The sequence below is a fragment of the Mauremys mutica genome, chromosome 9, assembly GCF_020497125.1.
Source record: "Mauremys mutica isolate MM-2020 ecotype Southern chromosome 9, ASM2049712v1, whole genome shotgun sequence".
Lineage (NCBI taxonomy): Eukaryota > Metazoa > Chordata > Testudines > Geoemydidae > Mauremys > Mauremys mutica.
In genome coordinates, this window is record NC_059080.1 from 51,277,002 (window position 1) to 51,301,848 (window position 24,847).

General features: G+C 46.4%; 1 protein-coding gene across 4 annotated transcripts in view; it reads left to right on the plus strand.

The window, feature by feature from the left end:
- The first annotated feature begins 6,148 nt into the window (after positions 1-6,148).
- EPHB1 (EPH receptor B1) overlaps positions 6,149-24,847 on the plus strand; it is a 353,412-nt gene continuing 334,713 nt past the window's right edge. For all 4 annotated transcript variants that reach the window (XM_045030054.1, XM_045030055.1, XR_006582168.1 and 1 more), the window contains exon 1: positions 6,149-6,479. In XM_045030054.1, the coding sequence (XP_044885989.1) occupies positions 6,407-6,479 (73 nt within the window). In that variant the 5' untranslated portion in view covers positions 6,149-6,406. The remainder of the gene's footprint in view (positions 6,480-24,847) is intronic.

Here is a 24,847-nt window from a genome sequence, read left to right on the forward strand (position 1 = left end):
ACAGTGCACATCTGCCCAATGGACAGTGACAATGAAAAACATGAAGAGCAGCAAATATAGGCTCCAGGGGTAGGATCCACTTCAGCATATGCAGGCCACGGAAGCAGGAGGTGTTATGGGAGCAAGGCGTGGCCATGCTCTCCGAAAGCCATTGTGGATGCAAGGTAGTCACTGTCTAATAAGAGGCTGAATAATGTTCCTGTTTGTCAGGAAGTGAAGTTGCTTGTGCTGACCTGCAACCTAGATGTGACTATTCCTGTGTGTCATTAACTGGCTGTCTAAGCTTGCTGGTTTGGGTGGATGTTTTGCTTAAATTGCATCTGATTAAATGAAAAGGAAGGAGGCAGTGGCTATCAACCCTTGCCTTGTAAGAGGGGTATAATGTATCCTTGACCCAGCCATGAACCTGGCTCTGGGATACAAAGATCAGCCTTTCTTATCAGCTCTCCTTCGTCTCACATTTTATAACAGGAGGATCTATTCTGCCAAGCTTTAGGTACTTCAGGATCCAGGCAGATCTCATGAGACCCACAGGAAGCAAAGGTGGGCATCCTTTTCTTTGTATTTCAGTAACCCCTAAGAGCCCCAGTCATGGACCAACACCCCCTTGTGCGAGGTGCTGTACAAACACAGAACAGAAAGACAGTCCCTGCTCCACAGCACTTGTCTCCTCTGTGTCCCCTGGCCTAGCTGGATCCTGATGGTACATGGAAAGCCCCAGCTCTTGCAGGGGCTGCACTTCCAGTGGTTCCCTGGCTGTGACTGCCCCCAGGGTCTGCAATGTGGAGAGAGAGGCAGCACATGCTCGCACAGCTTCTGGCTGCTACTGTGTTCCCTGTGTGTCTGGGTGGGGGCAATATGGAGGGGCCTAGCCAGCTCTCTGCCCTGCCCCATGATGCCCCTCCAGCTCTGAAAAAGGGGCTTCCTCAGGTTGTAGGGTGATGGCAGCCTGTCACAGAGCTTGAACTCCTGACGAGAACTGGTCTGGAATTCTCCAATGAAACACTTTTTTCGGAAAATGCTGATTTTTCAAGAGTGAAACTGTTCACAGGGAAGGGTCAGTTTCAATATATTTCCCAACTGAAAAAAACCCTGAAAATACGTTTTAAATTGTCAAAATGTTCGGTTTTGACGTTTTCGAAATGAAAAGTTTCCTTTTTCAGTGTGAAGCAACTTTTGGTTTCTAAGTTAATTTACCATTTAAAAAAAACGTTGGTGGCCTGGAGGAAGGTTTTATCTCTTTTATGTCAGCAGGAGAAGAACACAGCTCGGCTTCTTCAGCACTTCTGACATAAGAACAATGAAAGAGTAGAGCAGATGTGTCAGCCACTGGAATTGATAAACCAGTGTCTCTCTGACTCCTGTGCCAGGAGCTGATGAGTCCTGCAGGGCTTATGGAGGACAAACCTACTGAGAAGGTGCAAACTCCATCCCCAAAGCAAGTTGGCTGGTTTGTGATTCTGAGCCAGGAAGGAAAGCAGCTCCCATTTGAAAGGCAAATCTCTGAGCCCTCCTTGGCAAGCCACCTTGATGCTGATTGTGTGTGTCTAGCTTGTTTTTGGGGAAGGAAAACTGGTGATGCCCCTGGGGAAGAGAACCAAAATCCTTTGATGCTAGAGAGAAGGTCTGTTCACTGTGGTCAGATGCATTGGCATGGAGCCAGGGAAGGTAGCTGAAGACTGATTTCCATGTGCTAGCAGTAATGGGAAATGGAAATGGTTTGGTTGTTACTTTGCCTGTGAGGACACCGTGTAAGCAGTTGCTTTGAGGGAAAGCCTGGTTTACGGCCAAGTAGAGTTCTTTCTTCCCTAGTCTTAGTAATGACTTTCTCCAGCACTGAGGGCTGAGACACTCATGGTAATAAGAACACCTTCAGAGACCCACATCTACACTGAGCTCCCTCAGAATTCTGGCTCACTGGACCTAAACCAACCACATGTTGCTGAGGTAATGCAGACAGAATTAGCAATGTTAAGGAGAAAGAATGAGAAATACAGAATGGAGGTGATGTAATTGTGTTCAATAAACATGAATTGAAACCCTCATGCCCTGCCCCATCACAAATTCAAAGAATTGGGTATTTTATCATGTGAATTCATGTGTCGATCAATTTGTTATTATTATTGTTGATGGTGAGGAAAGATTCCAGCCTGGCAGGTCTGGAGACATGTTCTCTACTGGCAGAGTAGGTGCAACACAAAGCATGAGGCTCCATTAATGGGCTGCCTCTCTGAGTTGAAGGAGGCCTCCGCTTTGTCAGGAAGCAGCTCTGTCTCCATGTCCATTGTGCCCTTGGCTTTGGTCAGATTACTAACAAGGAAGCCAATGTTGGTTTGATCTGGGCCTTGGTCCATCACATATGTGTGGCGGGCCGCCATCTCATCCTAAAGAGGCCAACATAAAGCAGATGAGGGTGGTGCTGATGTCTAGTGACCTGGGCTGGAGTTAAAGAGCTCCACGTCACATTACAAAGCCACCCTCCCCTGAAGCACCTAGTAGTAGAGACCATTGTTAGAGCCTGAGTTGGACTAGATCGGATGGACTATTTGGTCTCTGCCTCTAGGGCAGGCCCTGTGTTCCCAGAGCCATCCAGCTTCCCCCAGTGCAGGTGTAAATACAAGGGCAGGTCTCCTGTTCAGGTGTGAGGTGGATTAAATGGGATAATAAGCAGCCCCTAGATTGGGAGGTGGCCAGTGCCCCACTCCGGGGTGCCCACGCATGCAATGAAACATGAAGCACCGTCTACACAGAGTGTGAGCTTCACAGTGAGAGGATGGGGAAGATTCAAAGAGACCACAGCACCTGTGTGAGAGGACAGGGGAGTGAAGGGAAGGAGTCCCTTTTCTTTATGGCCCAACTGTGAGAGGCTAGACTGCCTTGAGGTGGCCCTGTGACATGATGGCACCTTGTGTTTCCTCAGAAGACCTGGGTCCTGGGGAGAGTAAGGGTGGCCTAGTGCTTAGGGCCAGGGCCTGGGCCTGGGCCTAGGCCAACCTGGGTTCAGTTCCCTGCTTTGCCTGGCTGACCTTGAGTAAGGTGGTGCAACTCAGCTCACTCATTGTCTGTAGATGGGTAATGAGAGCACTGACCCACCTCCCTGGGCTGTTGGGAGGTGATGTGTATTACAAGTGGTGAGGTACTCAGCTGCTGTGGTCAGGGCCAGATAAGTACCATAGCTAAACATGCAGATACCTGCTGCATGCATCATTGTGTTTATTTATTTTGATTGACTAAACAGTCTCTCTCTCCATTCTTGGCTCTCCATGTTATATAAAGCACATACAGACACCATGACAAAAATAACACAGGAGTGTACGGCAGTAGCAGTTCCCTTCCCTCATCTCTTGGGACATATGGAAATTCATATGAATATACACTTGCACGTACGTAGATTGAGGCTTGGACCTTTCCCAGTGGGCAGGCCCTGATGGATCACATGGCTGAGAAGGACTTGCCTGTGGTGAAGGCACAATTCTATATCCCTGTTTAGTCAGTTCTAGACATGGACCCGCTGCTTCCTCAGTGGTCTCTGTGCTCATTGAGGCCTGGGCTTTGTCATACGGCTCCACCAATGGGCCTCAGTCCTGACTGGAAGAAACTGCCTGAATGGCGAATGGGAGTGAGCCCCCATCTTTACTCAGCAGTGCAGGTCCAGGTTGCCTCAGGGCACTGCCTCTCAGTGCCAGTCAAAGCAGCATCCTGCCAAGGGAAAAGAGAACCCCCTCTCCAGGGTCGTCTTACATTAGCAAAGGCTATGGGGAGAGGGGCTTGAAGAATGATACTGATTGGCTGCATGGAGAGTACCCTGCATCTGCACACAGTGCAAGCAGTGAGCACATCTTCTCTGGCATTTCTAGGAGGTAGTGTATATCATCCCTACCCTCAATGTGGGCCAGGACCTCAGAGGCCCACCAAAACCCTAATGAAATTGAAAAATGGCTAGCTGTGAGCAGATGGAGGCATTGCTTTTCACTAGATGTTTCAGGTAGATGGGACAAGTATGCGGAACTGTAACATTTGGAACTATGGCAGCTATTGCATTCTACAGTGCAAATACATTGGTCCACCCAATGACAAATATGAGTGCTAGTTGAAATTGGAGGACAATGATGATCACAGATGGACAGAAAAAGAAGCTGAAGTGTCTTTCTCAAACTGTAGGCCTCAGTTCTGCATCCGCTCTGTCACATGCTGACCCTTCAATGGGGCTATTCTTGTGAATAAAGATAAGTGAGCAAGCACCTGTTTGCAGGATCAGGGCCTTCTGAAGTTACAAAGGCAGGCAATATTATGCCAGACATTGCAGACAAATAACTTTTTCTTTCTTTTCTGTCCAAGAAAAAAAAAGCTCATCGTAGTTTTCTTATTCCCCCTGTTGGGAAGTAAAGAAAGAAGTAAAGTACTTGTCTATTGGCATCATCACAAAGGTCTGACACTTAAGGTATGTCTACACTTCATTGTAGATCCAGGTCTGTGGGACCTGGGCTTTTGGACTTGGTGTTTCCAAGCCCATGCGTGAGCATCTACACTGCATCAAAAACCTGGATATACAGTTGCTGGACCCGGGCCTCATAGCTGTGCTAATACGACCCTTCTGTAATATGCAGACCTTCTGACTCAGCTCTGTGGCTTGAGCTGCATCCACACTGCAAAATGACAGGGCTTGGACCCAAGTCACAGCAAGACTCAGGCTCTGACAGGGTCCTAAGCTTGGGTTCTGAGTGCTTGCTAACCTAAGTCATGCTGATTTGTGCATGGACAGAATGGGGGCTTGGGCTCAACCCTGAGCCAAAGCCTAGGCTTCATGTGCAGTGTAGACATACGCAGAGAAGGCAATGATTAGCTCTGTGACTTTGTTGCTTTGTATATCTTAAGATAAGCAAAAGTAATAGGATTCCTTCCAAGGACATGCAGATACTTCCACTGGAGTAGAAGAAAGGCAGGGTTCTAGACACTAGATGGTAGTCAGGTATCTATATGTGCACCTGTAGTTAGTCCCGTGGTTGGGTGAAATTCATCTACGGGGAAGAGAGAGAGAGTACACAGTCTGGGCATCACATAAGCCCTATTTGGAAGGCTCAAGTGATGTATGGGCATTAGCCCTGACATCAGAATCATGATTTAGTAACAGAACCGAACCATTCATCTGACATGCTAGGAAAAATGGGCAAGAAGATGCAGCATTATTGAGAGAACAAATGAGGCAAACTGGCGGATAAAGGTAAAAGAAGAGTGGAATCAAAACAGGATATGCCAGGGGCTTATTTTCATTGTCATTTAGAACCCACAATCCATGGCACTGACTGATGCAGCCAGATTAAAATTTAAATTGTTAAAAGGTAAAAAATCCCTCCCCAGAGTTATCACTGGGGCTAACAAATATCCAGAGCCAGTGAGCTCTTTGTCATCAGCCTCAAAGTCTTGCACTTACAGAGATCTGGGTTTAGAGTCAGGTTTGGTCATGTTCTACATTATTTTGATTTCTTCTTCTTCTGACATGGCCATAGTGCCTCTCCTCTTCTCACATTTACACAATACAGGGCAATTATGGGTGGCCGTTCAGGACCAGGAGAGACCCAGGACATACTAGAAAAGGGGCTGTAGACTAGATTTGTCAGAGCCCTGTAGGGGAAAATCATTCTTTTAACATTCAAAATCATATTATTTGGCCTAAACTCCAGGATCTCTTCTTGGAAAGGGCTAGCTGACATCAGCACACCATCAACATGTTAGAAGATAAGGAAACCTATAGTCAGTAAGAAGCCGGTCGCTGCTGAAAATAAAAATAGGTGGATTATTTACCGACAGGCAGGGCTGGGTTGTGAATAGTGACCTGAATTTAGTGCTGCATCAGTGGAAATGTATGTGCAATACTGGAAAGGACCATTAGGAGGAGCTCTTTCACTTCCTTATGGCTCTCTCCCCCTCATTCTCTCCCCGTGCCTCGCTGCAAAAGTTTTTCTTAAACTAACAATACCAGTGTAAGGAGGTGCTCTGCGTTGATTGGATAGGGGATTTTTGTAGGTTTGATTCTTTGATTGGACAGGAGGTGTTGGGGGTGGGAAGAGAGTTGATGGCGGGGGGGAACCCTTTCCCTCCCCCTCTCTCTAGCCTCAGTGGCTGATTTTGTTCTCACTGTACACTTTACTATTGCTTGCAATGTGACACTAAAATATATACTCTCTCTCTCTCTCACACACACACACCACATACACACACACCCCCATGCACGCACACAGACACACACACGTTCACACATACCTACACACACACATACACACACAGAGCACTGGGGTATCCAAAGTGGAATACTAAAGGAGATACATATAACAAAAAGCAACAAGAAGGGAAACCAATCTTGCCAAACAAGGAACTATTTTTTTATAACTCTTATTTCTTCTGAAACATGTTTGGGTCTACCATGGCACTGGATTTTGTAGTGGTTTTCTGCTTGGCATCTGCAATTGCAGCAGTGGAAGGTAAAATACAAACAATAATGGGGGAAAAAAACTTTTGTACCTGGGTTGCTCTGTGAGATGTTTTAAAATGCATGTTGTTTCTCCCTCCCCTTGTGCAAAAGGCAGCTGGTCTGGTGAAGGGCTGGCAGGGCTAAGGGGTTGCCACATGCGACATGTAAGGATTCTGCGATACTTTTTTCACTCTTGCCCGGAGCAGAGCCAACCAAGTGGATTTCCCATGATCTGGCTCTCGGAATGGGAAGGACTCCTTCCGCCCCCTCCCTCCCCCAGCCAGCAAGGCAGATGGACTAGCGGTTTGCCCTAGGCTAACCCCCATTCCCTCCTTGGCCAGGGAAGATGCTGAGCTGCATTGCAGGGCTTGTTTAACATACTACAAACTGGCAGCTTGGGGCTGAAGCAGCGGTCAGTGATTCCAAGGAAGATGGGGCGGGGGGGAATCGTGGAGCCCAGGCTTGGTCCAGGAGATTGTGTTCAGACAGGATCTTTGATTTGCCGTTGCAATAACTCTGCCCCTCGCTCCTTCCTATACCCCTGTCACTCTCTTGCCCTGCTTGTCTCTCTCACTTCCCGGGTCTCTCTCTCGCCTTCCTCCTGCGGCTGGATCCCTTGGGCTAGCAGAGATCCCGGCTTTCACGGCAGGCAATCGCTGCTCTTTGTGCATGTGCCTATGTGTGGCGGTGCTTGTCGCTGGAGGCGGCAGGAGCAGCCTGGGTTTAGCTGATGCCCAGGGCTGCGGGTTTACCCCTGGGGGGAGACCGAGCAGGGGTGCTTTGCATTACATACTGCAGGGCGGATTATACAGGGAGCAGCCAGGCAATTTGCTGCTTCTTACCCATGGTCTGGAGATGACAGGCTTCTGAATTGTAAAGTCAACATTCTCTAGCAAAGGAGGGGTAATTTGTCTGCATATAGATAACCAAGCCTGCAGGCTGCTTGAAAAATCGTATTCTAGCTAAAGACCTTTTTTGCTAGCTCTGTCCCTGAAAACCCGTAGCGCTAAGGAGAGTAAAGGGACTAAGTGGGGTGCATTTAGCCTTAGCTATCTGTATCCATATTGTCTCTATACTAACATTTAGTCTAGCTACAATTCCAATGCCTTCTGCATTGAATATCATTCTATACTATAACTATACTATCCATTATATCAGCTGTATCCTTCAGAGCTGGAGTCCCTATATCTTTCCCTCTGCTCCTCCTCCTCCCCATGTCCCTGGGAAAAAAAATGTGCCACAGCCTTTTCCAATGAATGAAACATGCCTTAAATCAAAACCTGGCTTTCTGTTTCCTGCTGTCTGGCGGGTCTGAGTTTATTTAGCAAAGCAAGGAGGCTCAAGAGAATTCAGTGAAGGAAAATAAACTTTCCCACTAACACAAAGGAGAATGTTCATTTCACCAAACAGAATGAAGTGGGAGTAGCTTCATGAACAACTTTTGGGTACAATCCATTTTTGGAATCAACTGTGGGCTCTTGGGTCATTTGCATTTGGAGTCAGGATTGCAGCTTCAGTATTCTTGTAGCTCATCTATTCTAATTTGAAAACAGTCATGTTTGTGATCCAGCAACGAAAGGGAAACAATTCCAATAGTTGCGGCTTAGATAGTGAATAACAAATCTGATTTATAAGTCTGAAATGATCGTTGGTTAATAATACTAAACAGAATCTAAAACCTGCTTCGTTGGCTCTTATGTGCAACAGGGTGGAGAAACTTAAAAAAAAATTGAAATGTCATCTTTTAAAACCAGAACAGTACCGTTATTCTTGCTTTTTGTGATATTTTCTTTAGGTGATGTAGTAACAGTCAAAATCCCCCTTCTTTTTGTTGGCGACTGCAGGAATCCTCCTTTGAATCTCTGCTTTATCCAGACTGTAGCTCAAGGAAAAGATTAGCGCAGAAAGATTTTTTTTCCCCCAAAAGGTGATTTTTTGTCATTCCACTCTTCTCCCAGCTGGTGGTCTTTGCAGGGGTTCTTTATTAAAATTTGTTAGATGCTAGGGAGGCATATGTTGCCTTCAGAAAGCAGAGGGGGAGCTGGTTGAAAGCCGCTGAATTCTTCCTCCTTGAAATTGGAAGGTTGCAGAAATAAACTGATTTAAAAAGTTAAAAAAAAAAGTTAAGCTGTTCATATAAACAAAACCGATTCCAAGCAATCACACGATGAAGTGTTTTGCCCACCCCACCCCCCAAATTCTGCATTTTGGGGAAAACAAAAGATATTTGTATTTATTTTGCAGCCCAGGAAACTGTTTAATTTATTTGTCTCTAGCCTTCCACTCTCTGGATTGCTCTTTTGAATTCTGTGTGTGCTGTGGTGGGGCAAAGTACATCTGTAATGTGGCACCCCTCAAGATGACATGTATCTTATTTATTTTACTGGACTTCCATTGTTTTTGTTTAAGCCTTAGGAGGAAAAATAATTTTCTGGGTGAGAAGAGATTTTGACAAAAAACAGTCTTGGATACTTGTTTAGGTAACTCAGAGAGAGAAGGAAAATGTTTGGGAAAAAATGTTAGAATCATTCTTCAATTTACTAAATATTTTGTTATTTCCCTTCCAACCCTGGTGATCCTTTGTTACCTTATTTGTGTGCTCCTTTTCTTTCCCCCTTTGTATAAAACAGCCCCTGACAAGGATGGTCTGTATGGTTTGAAGGTACATACCTGTAGATTTAACTGCTCCTGAAATGGCATTTTGAAACGTGGCAAAATGAGCTAACGACTGTCACCAGTAAGCCTCAGGAAAGCCCTAGCCAGAGCAGTCTGTGTGCCAAAAGCTGACTGCCAAGGGTTAAAAAATACAACGTATTCAGCAGAATATTAAAGCAACCCGCTCTCCAGGTAGTACAATCATTCACTTATTCCCACACCCCTCCAGCCTATCCTTTCCCCCTCATACTCTACATATGGGCATCTAACCATAGGTAAAACTGACCCCAGCCTTGTGGCTTGGCTATTTGATTTGTTATGAGTGTGTAATGATCAGAAAAGTGAATCAATAAGATGTCAAATCTCGCTCTCCTGGGTGAACGGTTTGTGTCTGTGGTCTGGGAGGCTCATTGTTCTCCCATCTGCCTCTTTGACTGCTGCTTGTTTTACTCTGGAATTTCTCTGGAGTTTAGGAGATAACCCTGGGCAAACAGCTCTGCTTACCAGCCTAATTCCTCTGTAACCAAAGAGAAAGCAATCCAAAGCAAAGGCATTGCATTAATGGTGATGGCTGGGACACGTGTTGTAAGTGGAGAGGGTATTGTACCATGACTGTACAGTTGATTGGGATGTGGCTGTGAAAGGACTATGAGATCAATTTGAATGTTATTGGTAAAAAAACAGAGCTCTGATGCTTGTACAATATTCCAGTGACAGGGGTCTGAGTTGCTGGCAGATGAGTGTCTGCTATTCTGTACCATGGAGGAATGATACCTTTTCAAACCAAACTGTGGTGCCTCCCTGCTAATCGACTCTTTTAATGTTTTGCTTGTCTTCTATATCCCTACTGGTTCCATACCGGGGGCTTTCTGCCTTGGTGAATGAGATTTCATTTCTGTAGCCTATCTTAAGGAATTTTTGTGTTTACTGAAGTGTCAGAAAGGAGCTGGCAAACTCACTGCTCCCTTTCTTTTGGGATGTTGTAATTAATATGCAAGACGTTAGAGACAGATCCAACTCATATGGAAATCCGTGGCTCAATTTCTGCAGGTTGGGTCCCTTAGTCTGTAGTGTTATGGTAGATATGCTCTCCCCAGGGCCAGCTACAGGGTTTTTGCCGTCCCAAGTGGCGGAAAAAAAAATAATAAAAAAAGCCGCGATCATGATTGGCGGCAGCTCCACCGCGCTGCTTTCTTCTTCGGAGGCAATTCGGCGGCAGGTCCTTCGCCACCGAATTGCCGCCAAAGAGCCCGATGTGCTGCCCCTTCCCCTTGGCCGCCCCAAGCACCTGCTTGCTGAGCTGGTGCCTGGAGCCGGCCCTGGCTCTCCCTTAGAGTCAGTTTGGGCAACAACTATGATTTCTGTTGACAGGTTAGGGTAAGGGACAGCTGCTGCATATCCTGTTCAGATCGCTGTATATGTGACTTTCTTCTATATGGCACAGTATGATTTTTATTGTGCTGTTCTGGGAACTGACGCACATCTTATTGTGCTCTGCTGCTTTGACCATGGAATCCCACTTTCTGTATATACTGTATAGATTCACGTTGTGATCCATGGGAAGATCACTCACACTGTGCTCTACAGGACACGTAAAATAACATGCTGACTATTGACTGCCACTGACTGTACTCTACCAAAATCAGGACAGCAGCTACAGCGGCTGAAGGCTCATCTTGTGCCCTTAGAATCACATCATGCAATAAGATATCATCCATGTGCTTTAAAGGGCATTGTGCTGCCATTTTCACTGGCCTGTGAGATGATTCATCTTCTGACATCTCAGTCAAGGAAGAACAGAGTCCAAATATTTTAGCGTAAATCCCAAAGAGAAATAGATACGAGCACTATAGACATTGAGAAGCAGGCTGATGGGGCACATACAACCCACTGTTCACTGAAAAACAAATGTAATAAGGCAGAAATACAAGTCAATGTACCAACAATACATGTGTTTTCTGCTAAAATAGACTATTGAAGCAGTAGCAATGCTGGAATCCTAACAGCACAGCCAGCTGGCATCATATAGCAGAGCTCATTACCTCCTAGTGCAACATCTAACCCTAGGATAGGCAACAGGCATTAGAGGAGAGTGGATGTATTTTTAAAGCTCCAGCTCTACCTCCATCCATAACCCCTGGAAGGCTCCATGGAACTAGAACCCAGGTCTGCGGAGCTTTAGGCAGTTAATGTTCTCACATCACCACTGGGAGCCTGCGTAAAGTTACCTCCAAGGAGCATGCTGGAGAATAGGCACCACAGAATGTACCACCCAACAGGTCCAGACTGACAGCATCCGGTGGCCTTCTGATTGCCCCATGCTTAGTATTTAACCCTAGATAGCAGCCCAGGAAATTGTCTGGGCAGCCATGCAGACTTCTGGCCTGCTGTGATTTCACATATCACTTTGCTGGCTGGTCTCGTGTCTCTGACTCCAGTCTGGCTCTGGCTCCTGACTGCAGCCTGGTAACTGCTGCTGGTCTCTAGTCTCTGACCTTGGCCTGAATCTGACCCTGGCTCTTGCCTGTTGATCCTGGCTCCAGCAATTGCTGTGATCCCTGTGTGCTGACTGCTGCGTCCTGACTGTCTGTGGTTTGGTAATCCCAGCCCGGCTGTGCTGCTAGGCCAGACTGCTTATGCTCCAGTCCCATACAGTCTCACTGTTCTCATCAATTCAAGCTTAACAAATAGCACAAGATGGGCAAGACTCTGGGTACATGGCATGTGGTAGGGGCTCTCGCATTATGCAATAGCCAGGTTTGTTGGCTTCCACCCTTGTGATCAGGCAGATTTCTAATCCGGGAATCTGCCTGGAAGTTACTGCTGAGGGAAACAGCAATAACACCTGCCTTTTCCCGAAGGCACCCAGGGAGATTTGGGGGCAGTCAGTGGGAAGGCACCCTCAGCAGTTGGGAAGCCCTGGGCCACCACGTTGGGATGCCAGGATCTGTATGGCTCTCAGGAGATTTATAGGATTAGGGGATGAACTTAATTTCTCTTCCATGAGTGTGGGGTGGGGTAAGTATGTCCCATTCAGGGCAACTGCATCTGTATTCCCCCGCTGTGGACCAGCAAGGGCACCGGCTCTAGGCTCCCTGCAGAGCCGTCACCTCCCTTGGGCGGAGACCCATGTCTCTCTCCCTCTTGAGCAGGGTATTTCCAGGCTGCCCCATTCCCTGCCTATACTGTTATCCTCAGCAAGCCATGCTACCTAAACAGGTCAGTATCTGCATTTGACTTACCTTTCATTGGCTATGAACAGTGCAATTGCCAGCAGTTATAAGTCAGTGCACAGCTCTTTCTAAGCAAATACATTGATTCTTACGGTAAAAGCATTATAGATAAAACCTATTAAAACAACAAAAGAAGCTACATGCCTGCTTAAAGCTTACCAGAGGTCACCCATTAGTCTTATGGGGCCTCAATATGCCAAAGTCCTTCCAGCCTTTCCCAGGAAGGAGTGGGGTTACCCTGGGACAGAAGGGCCTGCCCATTTGCTAGATCAGAAAGAAGACCCTGAGTCAGTATAAACTCAGGCCACTTGTCCAAAAGTCCTGTCTTTGCCTGTTGGTCTCTGGAGAATTCAGAGTGTGAACCAACCTAGGTGAGCCTCTCCAAAGGCCGTGCCTCTCTGGAGGTGTTACAACCTGAGTGAATTTGTCTAATCACCCTGCAATGTTCTTAGTTCCTGGATGGCTGTGGTCACAGTTGAATACAAACCCTGGCCCACAGTGTTGCCTGATCTAGTGATTGCACATTAATTATATTGATCACTTAAGAATTCCCAATTAACACTGTCCTTTGGTAGGTTCTCGTCCCAAGATCAGGTCCAGTATTATCATCTGGGAGCCCTGACGTGCCTGGTTGTAACACTCACAGTTAGAAAGACCATTCTGGATTTGTAATGGTTTTATTAACACAGTGAGCAAAGCTAAAAACACTTCAGCCCAGCAAGGTAGAGAGAGATAATACAGGATGTGCTCTGAGCAACCTGATACTCACACCATCCCTTCCCAAAGGAGCTGAAGTGTTAGTCATCCTCCTCCTCATCAGGCTCAGTATCATCAGTGGCCATCATCCTGGCATCTCCCAAGGCAGCCAGGCCCATATACAACTTCTATAATGTGTGACACTGATGCCACTTTGCCTAATGCATGTTCAATAGGGGTTGCATCTGCTTAATCGCTTTTCCTTATTTGTATTGCTTCGCCCTATGACTTTGGGGTACCCTGTTTTTCATAGGCCAGCTCAATAGTTCCCCTTATACTCATTAACATTCACATCACTCAGTCACCATGACAACTTGTGGTTAGCACATTGCTGACACCCTATATCTGCAAAATCCCCAAAATACTCTAACTGGCTTTAACTGGTACATTGCAGCATACATTTGCTAAATATCAGCAGTTTTAACTTCCTTCCCTCATGCAGCATTTTATCTTCTAATGTCTTGTGATATAGCATTACTTACTGGTTAGTTCCTTATGTCAAATCTTTCTTTGGGCCTGAGGACTTGTTTGGCTAAGCTAAATATCTTGCAAGCCTGAGGCCTGTAGGCTTTTGCATTAGGGCCTTAATCTATACCTATATCTTACCTAGCAAATACCTATAGGCTACAACAGTGATACATAAACCTGCTCTTAAAAATCCCCAATGATGGAGATTCCACAACTTCCCTAGGCAATTTATTCCAGTGCTCAACCACTCTGACAGTTAGGAAGTTTTTCCTAATGTCCAACCTAAACCGTCCTTGCTGCAATTTAAGTCCATTGCTTCTTGTCCTATCCTCAGAGGTTAAGAACAATTTTTCTTCCTCCTCCTTGTAACAACCTTTTATGTACTTGAAAACTGTTATCATGTCCCCTCTCAGTTTTCTCTTCTCCAGACTAAACAAACCCAATTTTTTCAATCTTCCCTCATAGGTCATGTTTTCTAGACCTTTAATCATTTTTGTTGCTCTTCTTTGGACTTTCTCCAATTTGTCCACATCTTTCCTGAAATGTGGCACCTAGAACTGGACACAATATTCTAGTTGAGGCCTAATCAGTGCAGAGTAGAGCGGAATAATTACTTCTCATGTCTTGTTCACAACACACCTGCTAATACATCCCAGAATGATGTTTGCTTTTTTTGCAACAGCGTTACCCTGTTGACTCATATTTAGCCTGTGAACCACTCTGACCCCCAGACCCCTTTCTGCAGTACTCCTTCCTAGGCAGTCATTTCCCATTTTGTATGTGTGCAACTGATTGTTTCTTCCTAAGTGGAGTACTTTGCATTTGTCCTTATTGAATTTCATCCTATTTACTTCTCAATTTCTCCAGTTTGTCCAGATCATTTTGAATTTGAATCCTATCCTCCAAAGCACTTGCAATACCTCCCAGCTTGGTATCGTCTGCAAACTTTATAAGTGGACTCTCTATGCCATTATCTAAATCATTGATTAAGAAATTGAACAGAACTGGACCCAGAACCTATCCCTGTGGGACCCCATTTGTTATGCCCTTCCAGCATGACTGTGAACCACTGATGATTACTCTCTGGGAATGATTTTCCAACCAGTTATGCACTCACCTTATAGTAGCTCCATCTAGGTTGTATTTCCCTAGTTTGTTTATGAGAGGGTCATGCGAGACAGTATCAAAAGTCTTACTAAAGTCAAGATATTCCACACCTACCACTTCCCCCCTATCCACAAGGCTTGTTATCCTGTCAAAGAAAACTATCAGGTTGGTTTGACACAATTTGTTCTTGACAAATCCATGCTGACTGTTATCTATCACCTTATTATCTTCTAGGTGTTTGCAAATTGATTGTTAATTATTTGCTCCATTATCTTTTTGGGTACAGAAGTTAAGATGACTGGTCTGTAATTCCCTGGGTTGTCCTTATTTCCCTTTTTATAGATGGGCACTATATTTGCTCTTTTCCAGTCTTCTGGAATGTCTCCCGTCTTCCATGACTTTTCAAGGATAATTGCTAATGGCTCAGATTTCTCCTCAGTCAGCTCATTGAGTATTCTAGGATGCATTTCATCTGGCCCTGGTGATTTGAAGACATCTAACATGTCTAAGTCATTTTTGACTTGTTCTTTCCCTATTTTAGACTCTGATCCTGCCTCATTTTCATTGGCATTCACTATGTTAGATGTCCAATCGCCACAAACCTTCTTGGTGAAAACTGAAACAAAGTCCATCCCGAAACAAATATCCATCCCAAAGTCACCCAGCTCAGCCAAATGATGATGAGGAAATTCCATGGGCTGAAATTTGTGGCATTTTCTTGTTATATGTGCGGTGGGCACTAAGGCTCAGCTGCGCTGCAGAACCTGTGCTGACGTCTGGATGTCTCTCTAACATGCTTACTGCACATGTTCACACTGAACTGATGCTGTAACACACTTTGGGCAATAGGGTAGTTCTTAGGGAAAAACAATTGCCCGTTGAGTTGTCAAAGTGACCTTGACAGGGCAAAGATCAGGGGTGGCTCCAGGCCACAGCACGCCAAGTGCGTGCTTGGGGCGGCAAGCCACGGGGAGCGCTCTGCCGGTCGCCGGGAGGGCGGCAGGCAGGGTGCCTTCGGCGGCATGCCTGTGGAGGGTCCGCTGGTCCCGCGGCTTCGGTGGGCCTCCTGCAGGCATGCCTGTGGAGGGTCCGCTGGTCCCGCGGCTCCACCGAAGCCGTGGGACTAGCAGACCCTCCGCAGGCACGCCTGCGGGAGGTCCACCGGAGCCACGGGACCAGCGACCGGCAGAGCGCCCCCCGCGGCATGACGCCGTGCTTGGGACGGCGAAATGTCTAGAGCCGCCCCTGGCAAAGATGATGATCTCAGCCTTGATTTTTGGACGCACTTTGGTTTTAACCCTGAGACCATAAAATTCAATGCTGGCCTTTGTGTGTAGAGAACACCAATAGGAGATGGTGTCAGTACACAGTGTATAGCTTATAGACGTGGGCTATGCATATTTTATGAGCATTCCTTTGGGTTGCCATGTGTGGCAGGGACACAAACGTACAGGTTGTGCCAACAACAGTTTTGTAGCACCCCTGGCCATCATGTGTTCTGTTGATGCCATTTATCGTATTTTTTAAATTTAGTCTCTCTCCATTTCCCCCGTTTATAATATATGAATTATTCTGGGGTAGACTGAGCTACTCTTATGCAATTCTGTTGGCATGCCCCCAATTGACATGAGGAATCCCACTGAAATCAATGGAACTACTCATGTTAATTATGCCAATTAGTGCCAACCTACTAAGGATTGCCCTAAGAAAAAAATGACATTATTTGTGTGTGTTTAGATTCGTGACAACCTCCAAATGTGAAGTCAACTTGTAAACTAGTTTATGTGTGTGCTGACAGGCATGACCACATGAGTGGTACTGGCTGTGATATATGCTGGTTACTGGTTGAATTTTTCACCTACAGCAGAAATTAAACTCTGCTGTGTATGAAAAATACATCATGTAATTTTGGGGAGGATAGCACTTAGACTCTGCGTACAGAACATACCTCTCTCTCTTTGTGTAGATATAGGGCTAGGTAAACACACAAAACACTCTACAAATTAGGCTTCTCATTGCAGAACTATATAAGAAATCACACAGTAAGCCAATGCCTCATTTATCCTTCATATAAACCCAGCCTCTCTCTCTATATATATAATGTAGGCATTATGATATAGCCTTAAATTCCATGATCCTGTTTTTCCACTGGACCCCTGCTTCATTTAGTACATGGGATGGAGCTTCTCTGGGGACAGATCAGGGACGTGCAGAGAATGAGGCTGCTGTCTGCGGTACCCTGCCTCTTTTGCTGCATTCAGCCCCTACCCAGCCATCTCTGGAGGTGGCAGTGGGACAGATGGGGAGTCCTTTCAGGCCTCTGGGAAATGTATCTATAGTCAGAAGAGACAATGCTGCGGCTTAGTGAGGGGCGTTGTCAGACTCATCGTCTGCTATTGATTTTTAACAGAATTAAGCTCCCAAATGGTTCTTTTTTAGAGTCAGCGGAAGTCACTTGTATTAGGGCAGGGCTGTCTTTGTGTTTATAAACATGGATTCATTGGCTGGGGTGTTTTCTTTCAGGGGAAGGTTGATTGTGATCAGCAGTTTACCTCTGTCCCTGTGTTGCAATATAGTGATTCCTTTGTCATCCTGGGGCTTCATTATCTTGCCCTAAATCAGCTCCAGGCGCTCATGTTCTGTTGGCAGAGTCATGCACAAGGGGCTGGCTTGTGAGCCCTACTGTGTGCATGTGCAGGGGAGTAAGGGGGTGGAAGGAGCTTCCTGACCCCCTGGGTTGAGCTACCTGCATCACCAGAGACTGCGCAGGAGGGGAAAGCAACAGCTGTCAGGCTGCTGCCTCCTACCCAGAGGAGGTGGGCAGAGAGTAGGTGAGCAGAGGCAGGGCATGTGCCAATCTGTGCACTATAGAAGGGGAAGTAAGCTGCAAAAGCCACAGGGCTAGCACAGATTCCTCCCCTCTGCAGACCCCTTTCCTCTGGCTGGATTTCATGGTTACAGCCCAGCCCAAGTCAGGGACAAAACCACAATGTTAAATCCTGGACTCCATAGGGGACTGTTTTTTACAAGGAAACTCTTAGAGGGAGAGATGAGAATTGAAACAGAAGAGGAAATAGATTGACCCAGGGGAAGTGAGAAAAGCAGCCAGTCCAAGCATGCACCCTCCCTGGGATCACTCACTTCTCTATCCAGACCAAGGCATTCTTCCCCCCTGGGTTATAGCATGCAGCAAGCTCCATCAATCATGCAAAATTGTCCTTATGGGGGCCAGCACAAGGCCTAGCTACTACTTAAACCCTCAACGATAGGGTTGGTGGGGGGCTTCAGTGATGTCTCGCCCTGTGCCAATGTGACATGGATAAATGCAGTTCATATACTCACCCAGTGACTGCAGCAGGCTGCATTTCTTAGTTGTGTTCCATTAAGGTGATGCATCTGGAGTGTTATCTACTGCAGTGGTTTTCAACCTTTTTTCATTTATGGACCCCTAAAATATTTCGAATGTGGGGGAGGGGGACGGATCCCTTTGACATCCTAGACATAGTGTGCAGACCCACAGAGTCTACACACCAGAGGTTGAAAACCACCGCTATAGTGGATCGGGCACAGGCTGGGAGTCAGGAGACCATTGTTCTAATCCCAGCTCTGCTGTGCTGTCAGTCTCTGATCCCCCACACCTTTGTCTGCTGGGTCTACTTAGCCTGTAAGCAGCTCAGGGTAGAGACTGCCTCTTAGTGTGAGGATCCATCACAATGGCTTTCCATTCTCCATTGGTGTCCTTGGGCACTGCAGTGCTGCTCCTAATGAATAATGTTTAGCGGTGCTGCAGCAGCTCTGTGATACCAGCAAAGGGGGTTCCAGGACTAGAAAAGGCTGCTTTATTCATCGTATGGTACCTGACTAGTCCTTTTTTGAAAATGGTATCGAAATGGCTCCTTTTCTGAGCATGAGGCAAGTCACAATTCACTGAGCTCCGTGTGAAGAAGTGTTACCTTCCTATAAGCACTCTTCACCTGCTGCTGCCTCTGTCTGGGTTCCAGAGTAATGGGGCTTTAAAATTAGTTCAAAGTGCTTCTTTATGACTCCCTGCACCGTGCGGTCCCTGTTAGACTCTTGACAACTTTAATCATAATCCCCTCTTAACCAAACCTGTCGAAGAAGAACATTATTATTTCTACTCTACTGAGGAAATTACTTTGATAGTAAAGTAATACCCTGGGAGAGATTTCAGGTTTAAAAGAAAATTTGGGATGGAGAATTTCTGAAGTATAACAGAGCAATTGATTGAACCGGATTTGAAGTTAAAAAGAATGTCCCCTGGTATGGTCATATAAAGAAAACACCGTTTTATGGAGCTTATATGTCTTATAAATTCGCTTAGTGTAAGAGTTTTACTTACTAGATTAAAGATGCAGAACACTGGTTCCTTTCGCTGTCTAGGAGGTTGTTCTCCCATAGACTCTGCTAGCTCAGGGTAGTTGTTCCTGTGCTGCTAGGATAGACCCATGTAGGTTCCAGCCAGCTAGTTCCTGCCCTAAAGAACTTACCATCTAAATAGACAAGACAGACAAAGGGAGGATTTTTATCCCCGTGTTACAGGTGGGGAACTGAGACTCTGAAGTGACTTATTCAAGGTCACGCAGGAAGTTTGTGTCAGAAATAGAACCCAGCTCTCCCTGAACCACAAAACAGTGAGCTATCCACTAATCACGCTGCCTCTCAAAATATAGTTTGCCACAGTAGGGCTGGCCCAGTGGTTTCCAACTGATTCTAACGGGGGGAGAGTTGCCCAGATTCCACTGAACTGAGAATTGAGTGCTGAACTCTTGTAGATTCCTTTGAGAATGCCAGCCGCGAGTCTACCACCCCAAATTCCATCGGACAACATTTAGAGCATCTACAGAGCAGGAAGATAAAGTGTTCTGCCCTTTACTGGGGTATGTCTGTGAGTGTACTTATATCTGAACATGGAAGGTCATGTAAATATCACATTGATTTCTCAGTCACCTGCAGAATGAATATTGCTTTCCTCATTTTCTTATCAAACGGTAGGGCTTAGGTCTATACCTTTTATAATAACAGTATGTACACAGGACTTACTGTATCTCACAGTCTATACTGCCTCCCCTGCTATATTCCCTTGTATATCTGAAGCCCGTTCATTACTTATGGTGTAAAACAATAACTTGCACTGCAAACAATTCTGTTTATCTTCAATAAAACACTGGTAACTACTCTTATGGCATATGGAAGGCTAGCCTTACTACAGGTGGTTGAATATCTCTGTGGTACTTTTCATATAGCCACTTAGTTTTATTTTATGGTTTTGTTGAACCAATTATTTTTATTTTTGGACGACTGGCTGTACTAATATTTTTGCAGTTTGTGACGGGAAAAGACAGACATAAAAAGATGATAATGAGCATGAATACTCCGCTTTTCCCACACTCTGCAGTCACTCAGAAAATGCTGTTTCTCTTGGTTTCTGATGTTAGTTGAACTAAATTTAATCACATTTAGTATCTAGATAAAGGATTGAAATGGGCTGGTGTTACACATTTTAACCCAGTATTTTGTAGGAGTTCTCAAGATGTCAGCAAGTCAGATGAGAATCAGATTTGTCTATTACTGTCTTCTCACAGGACACAGAAACTGCACTGGCAGACACTATCTATCCCATCCCACATCATCATCATCTTCATTGTCATTATCAACATCTCCTTTGTTCAACACTAAGGGCTGAGGTTATGAGGAGATTCCATCCCACATCTCCCCTTTTAAAAATCAGGTTTTCTTTTTACCTTTTACAGCTGTGTGTGTGCATCATCACTACCTGGTCTGCCTTGTTGTACATGCAAACATTGGGTATCTCAGTGGACAGCAGCAGTATAACATTGTTCATAGGAAAAAAGTAGCTCTTGCAATTCCAGCTGTCTACCTCTGTGGTCCTTGTCACCATAGTGTCTGAGCACCTCATGTTCATTAATGGATTTTATTCCCTCACACCCCGTGAGGTAGAGAAGCCTTATCCCCATTTGACAAATGGAGGCCCAGCAATTCAGTGACTGGCCTAAGGCCACACAGGAAGGCTGTGGCTCAGCCAGGAATTGAACCTTGAGAGAACTCAGATCCGAGGCCAGGTGTGTTCTACTGCTCAGCCTTCCATAGCGGTGCTCCTTCCCCTGGCGTTCACCTGTTGGGGGAAGGCTCTCTCCTTCTCAAGCTTAGTCTTTGGGGGAGAAGACACAACTTCTGGGTCCACTCCCCAGCTGAGGAGCAAATTTGTGGAGAAGACCACTAAGCAGTGGGCGGCTCTTGTGGCTCAGGACAAGCTTTGAGCCCTTCTCTGGAAGCCGTTGACCATCCTCATCCCAGCACAGTAGCTGAGTTCTGGAGAGGTACAAGCAAAAACTCTGGGATCTTGCTCCCCAGCGGGAGATATCAGGGCCAGCCGGTTCCTTCCTCCTGCTCTGCCTGGCTTCTCTCCTGTCTGGCCATCTCTTTACACACAGGGTGATAGTAATGTCAGCTTTCTCAGGCTCTAGGAGTCAGCATCTGCCGAACTGTGTGTTTGAGAGTAGAGATTTGTCTCCTGCAGACTCCCTGAGTATCCTGTATTGAGCACTGAGAGTGACACTCACTCCTGTGCATTGGGCCAGCCCAAGGTCTGTGCACACCTCAAATCTCACAGAAGCCCTACTTTGGTCGATTAAGTGCAGCATGAGTGGCTGCATAGGTCTTGTGCTACCCCTCCACACAGAGGGTATGTTCCTCTAGAGAGAGTCAAGGGCTAGATCCACATAGGGATTGCCAGTTTAGCTTAGTGGTAAGGGAGCAGACCTGGGTTCAAGTCCGTCCTCCACATCAAGCAGAGAGGACTTGGGTCTGCCACATTCTGGGTTAGGTGTAGGGTAGAAGGGAGGCACTTCAATCTCAGTCACAGGTGAGAAGGGCCTGACCTGCTTTCAGTACCTAACTCCAGGGGAGGCTCACAGTTGAGGAGCCTGTGTGGGGAGAGGTGCCTCCTTCTAACCCTGAGTTATGTACCCAAGTCCCTTTGAGGGGTGGGGCATAGGCCACACCCCCTCCTTGGCATTGCCTGTTGGCTAGTGTTGGTGGCTCAGCAAGCTGTCTTTGGGAATCCTATTTGTAGGCTCCTCACTCTCCCTGCGCATCGTACAGGTAACCTGGGTGCCTAATGCAGGGCAGTGGATTCTGCTGGGCAGCACGTCACCTGAAGTTAGGCATTGCAGCACTGGGCCTGAATCCCCCTTGTGGCTCTAGCCCAAGAGCACCTACCAAGCCATGCCTTGTTCACTGCTTGCATCCTGCATTTGTCACTACACAGCTGAGTTAGCCGTGCATGCGGGATCTGCTCAGCCTCCTTCTCTCTGACCTTTCCGAAAAGCAGGATGCTACAGCACTGAGGTCACTGGTTTAGGAGTCAGGAGACCCATCTCCTGCTTGCTATTTCTGTTTGTTGCTGAGCTGCTGTGTGACTTCCCCTCTTGGTTTCCTCTCCCACCTCTTGTCTCTTTAGAAGAGGGCAAGCACTGTTTGTAACTATGTGCATGGATAGTGCCTAGCACAATGGGGCCTGGATCAGCCCTCTACACTACTGCTAAAAATCATACCTCTTAAACTGAGCCTGCACCAGATACGATCAACACTTGGTTACATCCAAACCAATTTTCACACTACAAGGCAGTTTGTCATTGAGGGCATTTTCCCTGCCAAATTTCATCTTGCTGTCTCTTCTCTGTTGCAGATCGAGAGCTATTCACAGATAGAGTGAAAGGATTTTATATAATGGAGAAGTTGTATATTCCCCTTCCTCAACTTTCCTGATATGCCATCAGAGCGGAGCCATTTCTGCACACTGTCTCTCAAAATACCATCTGTGGACAGAGAGCAGGCCTGCATAATGCCAGCCTTAAGGGCGAAAGTTTCGTAAAGCGACCGAAAACACGGCTTCGAAAGTAAACGCTTGTGCAACTTTGACTACAACAGCAGTTATTATGGCTCCCACTATAATTATTGTTAATTCTCCTTCCCCCGGGCACTTTACACCTAGAGACATGGGTAAAAAGTCTAAAGCCTGGGCTACACTAGCGGGGAGGTTCGAACTAAGATACGCAACTTCAGCTATTCACGTAGCTGAAGTCGAAGTATCTTAGTTCGACTTACCTGGCTGTCCTCACGGTGGTGAGTCAACTGCCGCGGCTCCCCCGTCGACTCCGCTTACTCCTCCTGCCAATGGAGTATGGGCATTGATTAGCGGATTGATTTATCGTGTCCAGAGGAGATGCGATAAATTGATCCCCGATACATCGAACACTACTCGCCGATCCGGTGGGTAGTATAGACGTACCCTAAGGGTCAGGAGCTATGAAGGGCTAATCCTGCCAGGTGCTGAACACCCTAATCGCCTGTGGATTTCAGTGGGTGTTAAGGGTGCTTATCATTTCATAATAGGTGCTTTGTACCTCTCAGGATTGGTCCCTAACTTCCACATCCAGGACTGGGGTGTAAAGGGTTTCAGAGGAAACCTTTCTGTTACAGGCTTGAAATCTCTGGTGTCCTTAAATGGTCTGTGTAGGTTGGTAATAGCACCTAGCTCTCACACACTGCTTTTCATCAGTAGATCTCAAAGTGCTTTACAAAGGACGCAAGCATCATTATCCCCATTCTACAGATGGGGAAACTGAGGCACAGAATCGTCCACATTCATCTAGTAAACCAGGGGCACAGCCAGCATTAGAAACCATGTCTTCTGGATTAGCATTCATGCAAGTGAGAGGGACATCACAGGAAGGGGCTGGGCAGTCTCTGTCAATGCCCCTTCCTTCTAACCAATGATTCCTCTCTGTCCTTTCGACCCTGGGCCTTCATAGAATCATAGAATCTCAGGGTTGGAAGGGACCTCAGGAGGTCATCTAGTCCAACCCCCTGCTCAAAGCAGGACCAAACCCAACTAAATCATCCCAGCCAGGGCTTTGTCAAGCCTGACCTTAAAAACCTCTAAGGAAGGAGATTCCACTACCTCCCTAGGTAACCCATTCCAGTTCTTCACCACCCTACTAGTGAAAAAGGTTTTCCTAATGTCCAACCTAAACCTCCCCCTCTGCAACTTGAGACCATTACTCCTTGTTCTGTCATCTTCTAACACTGAGAACAGTCTAGATCCATCCTCTTTGGAACCCCCTTTCAGGTAGTTGAAAGCAGCTATCAAATCCCCCCTCATTCTTCTCTTCTGCAGACTAAACAATCCCAGTTCCCTCAGCCTCTCCTCATAAGTCATGTGCTCCAGCCCCCTAATCATTTTTGATGCCCTCCGCTGGACTCTCTCCAATTTATCCACATCCTTCTTGTAGTGTGGGGCCCAAAACTGGACACAGTACTCCAAATGAGGCCTCACCAGTGCTGAGTAGAGGGGAATGATCACATCCCTCGATCTGCTGGAAATGCCCCTACTTATACAACCCAAAATGCCATTAGCCTTCTTGGCAAGAAGGGCACACTGTTGACTCATATTCAGCTTTTCATCCACCGTAACCCCTAGGTCCTTTTCTGCAGAACTGCTGCCCAGCCATTCGGTCCCTAGTCTGTAGCAGTGCATGGGATTCTTCCGTCCTAAGTGCAGGACTCTGCACTTGTCCTTGTTGAACCTCATCATATTTCTTTTGGCCCAATCCTCTAATTTGTCTAGGTCCCTCTGTATCCTAGCCCTACCCTCCAGCGTATCAACCACTCCTCCCAGTTTAGTGTCATCTGCAAACTTGCTAAGGGTGCAGTCCACACCATTCTCCAGATCGTTAATGAAGATATTGAATAAAACCGGCCCCAGCACCGACCCTTGGGGCACTCCACTTGATACCGGCTGCCAACTAGACATGGAACCATTGATCACTACCCGTTGAGCCCGACCATCTAGCCAGTTTTCTATCCACCTTACCGTCCATTCATCCAGCCCATACTTCTTTAACTTGCTGGCAAGAATACTGTGGGAGACTGTATCAAAAGCTTTGCTAAAGTCCAGAAATAGCACATCCACTGCTTTCCCCTCATCCACAGAGCCAGTTATCTCATCATAGAAGGCAATTAGGTTAGTCAGGCATGACTTGCCCTTGGTGAATCCATGCTGACTGTTCCTGATCACTTTCCCCTCCTTTAAGTGGTTCAGGATTGATTCCTTGAG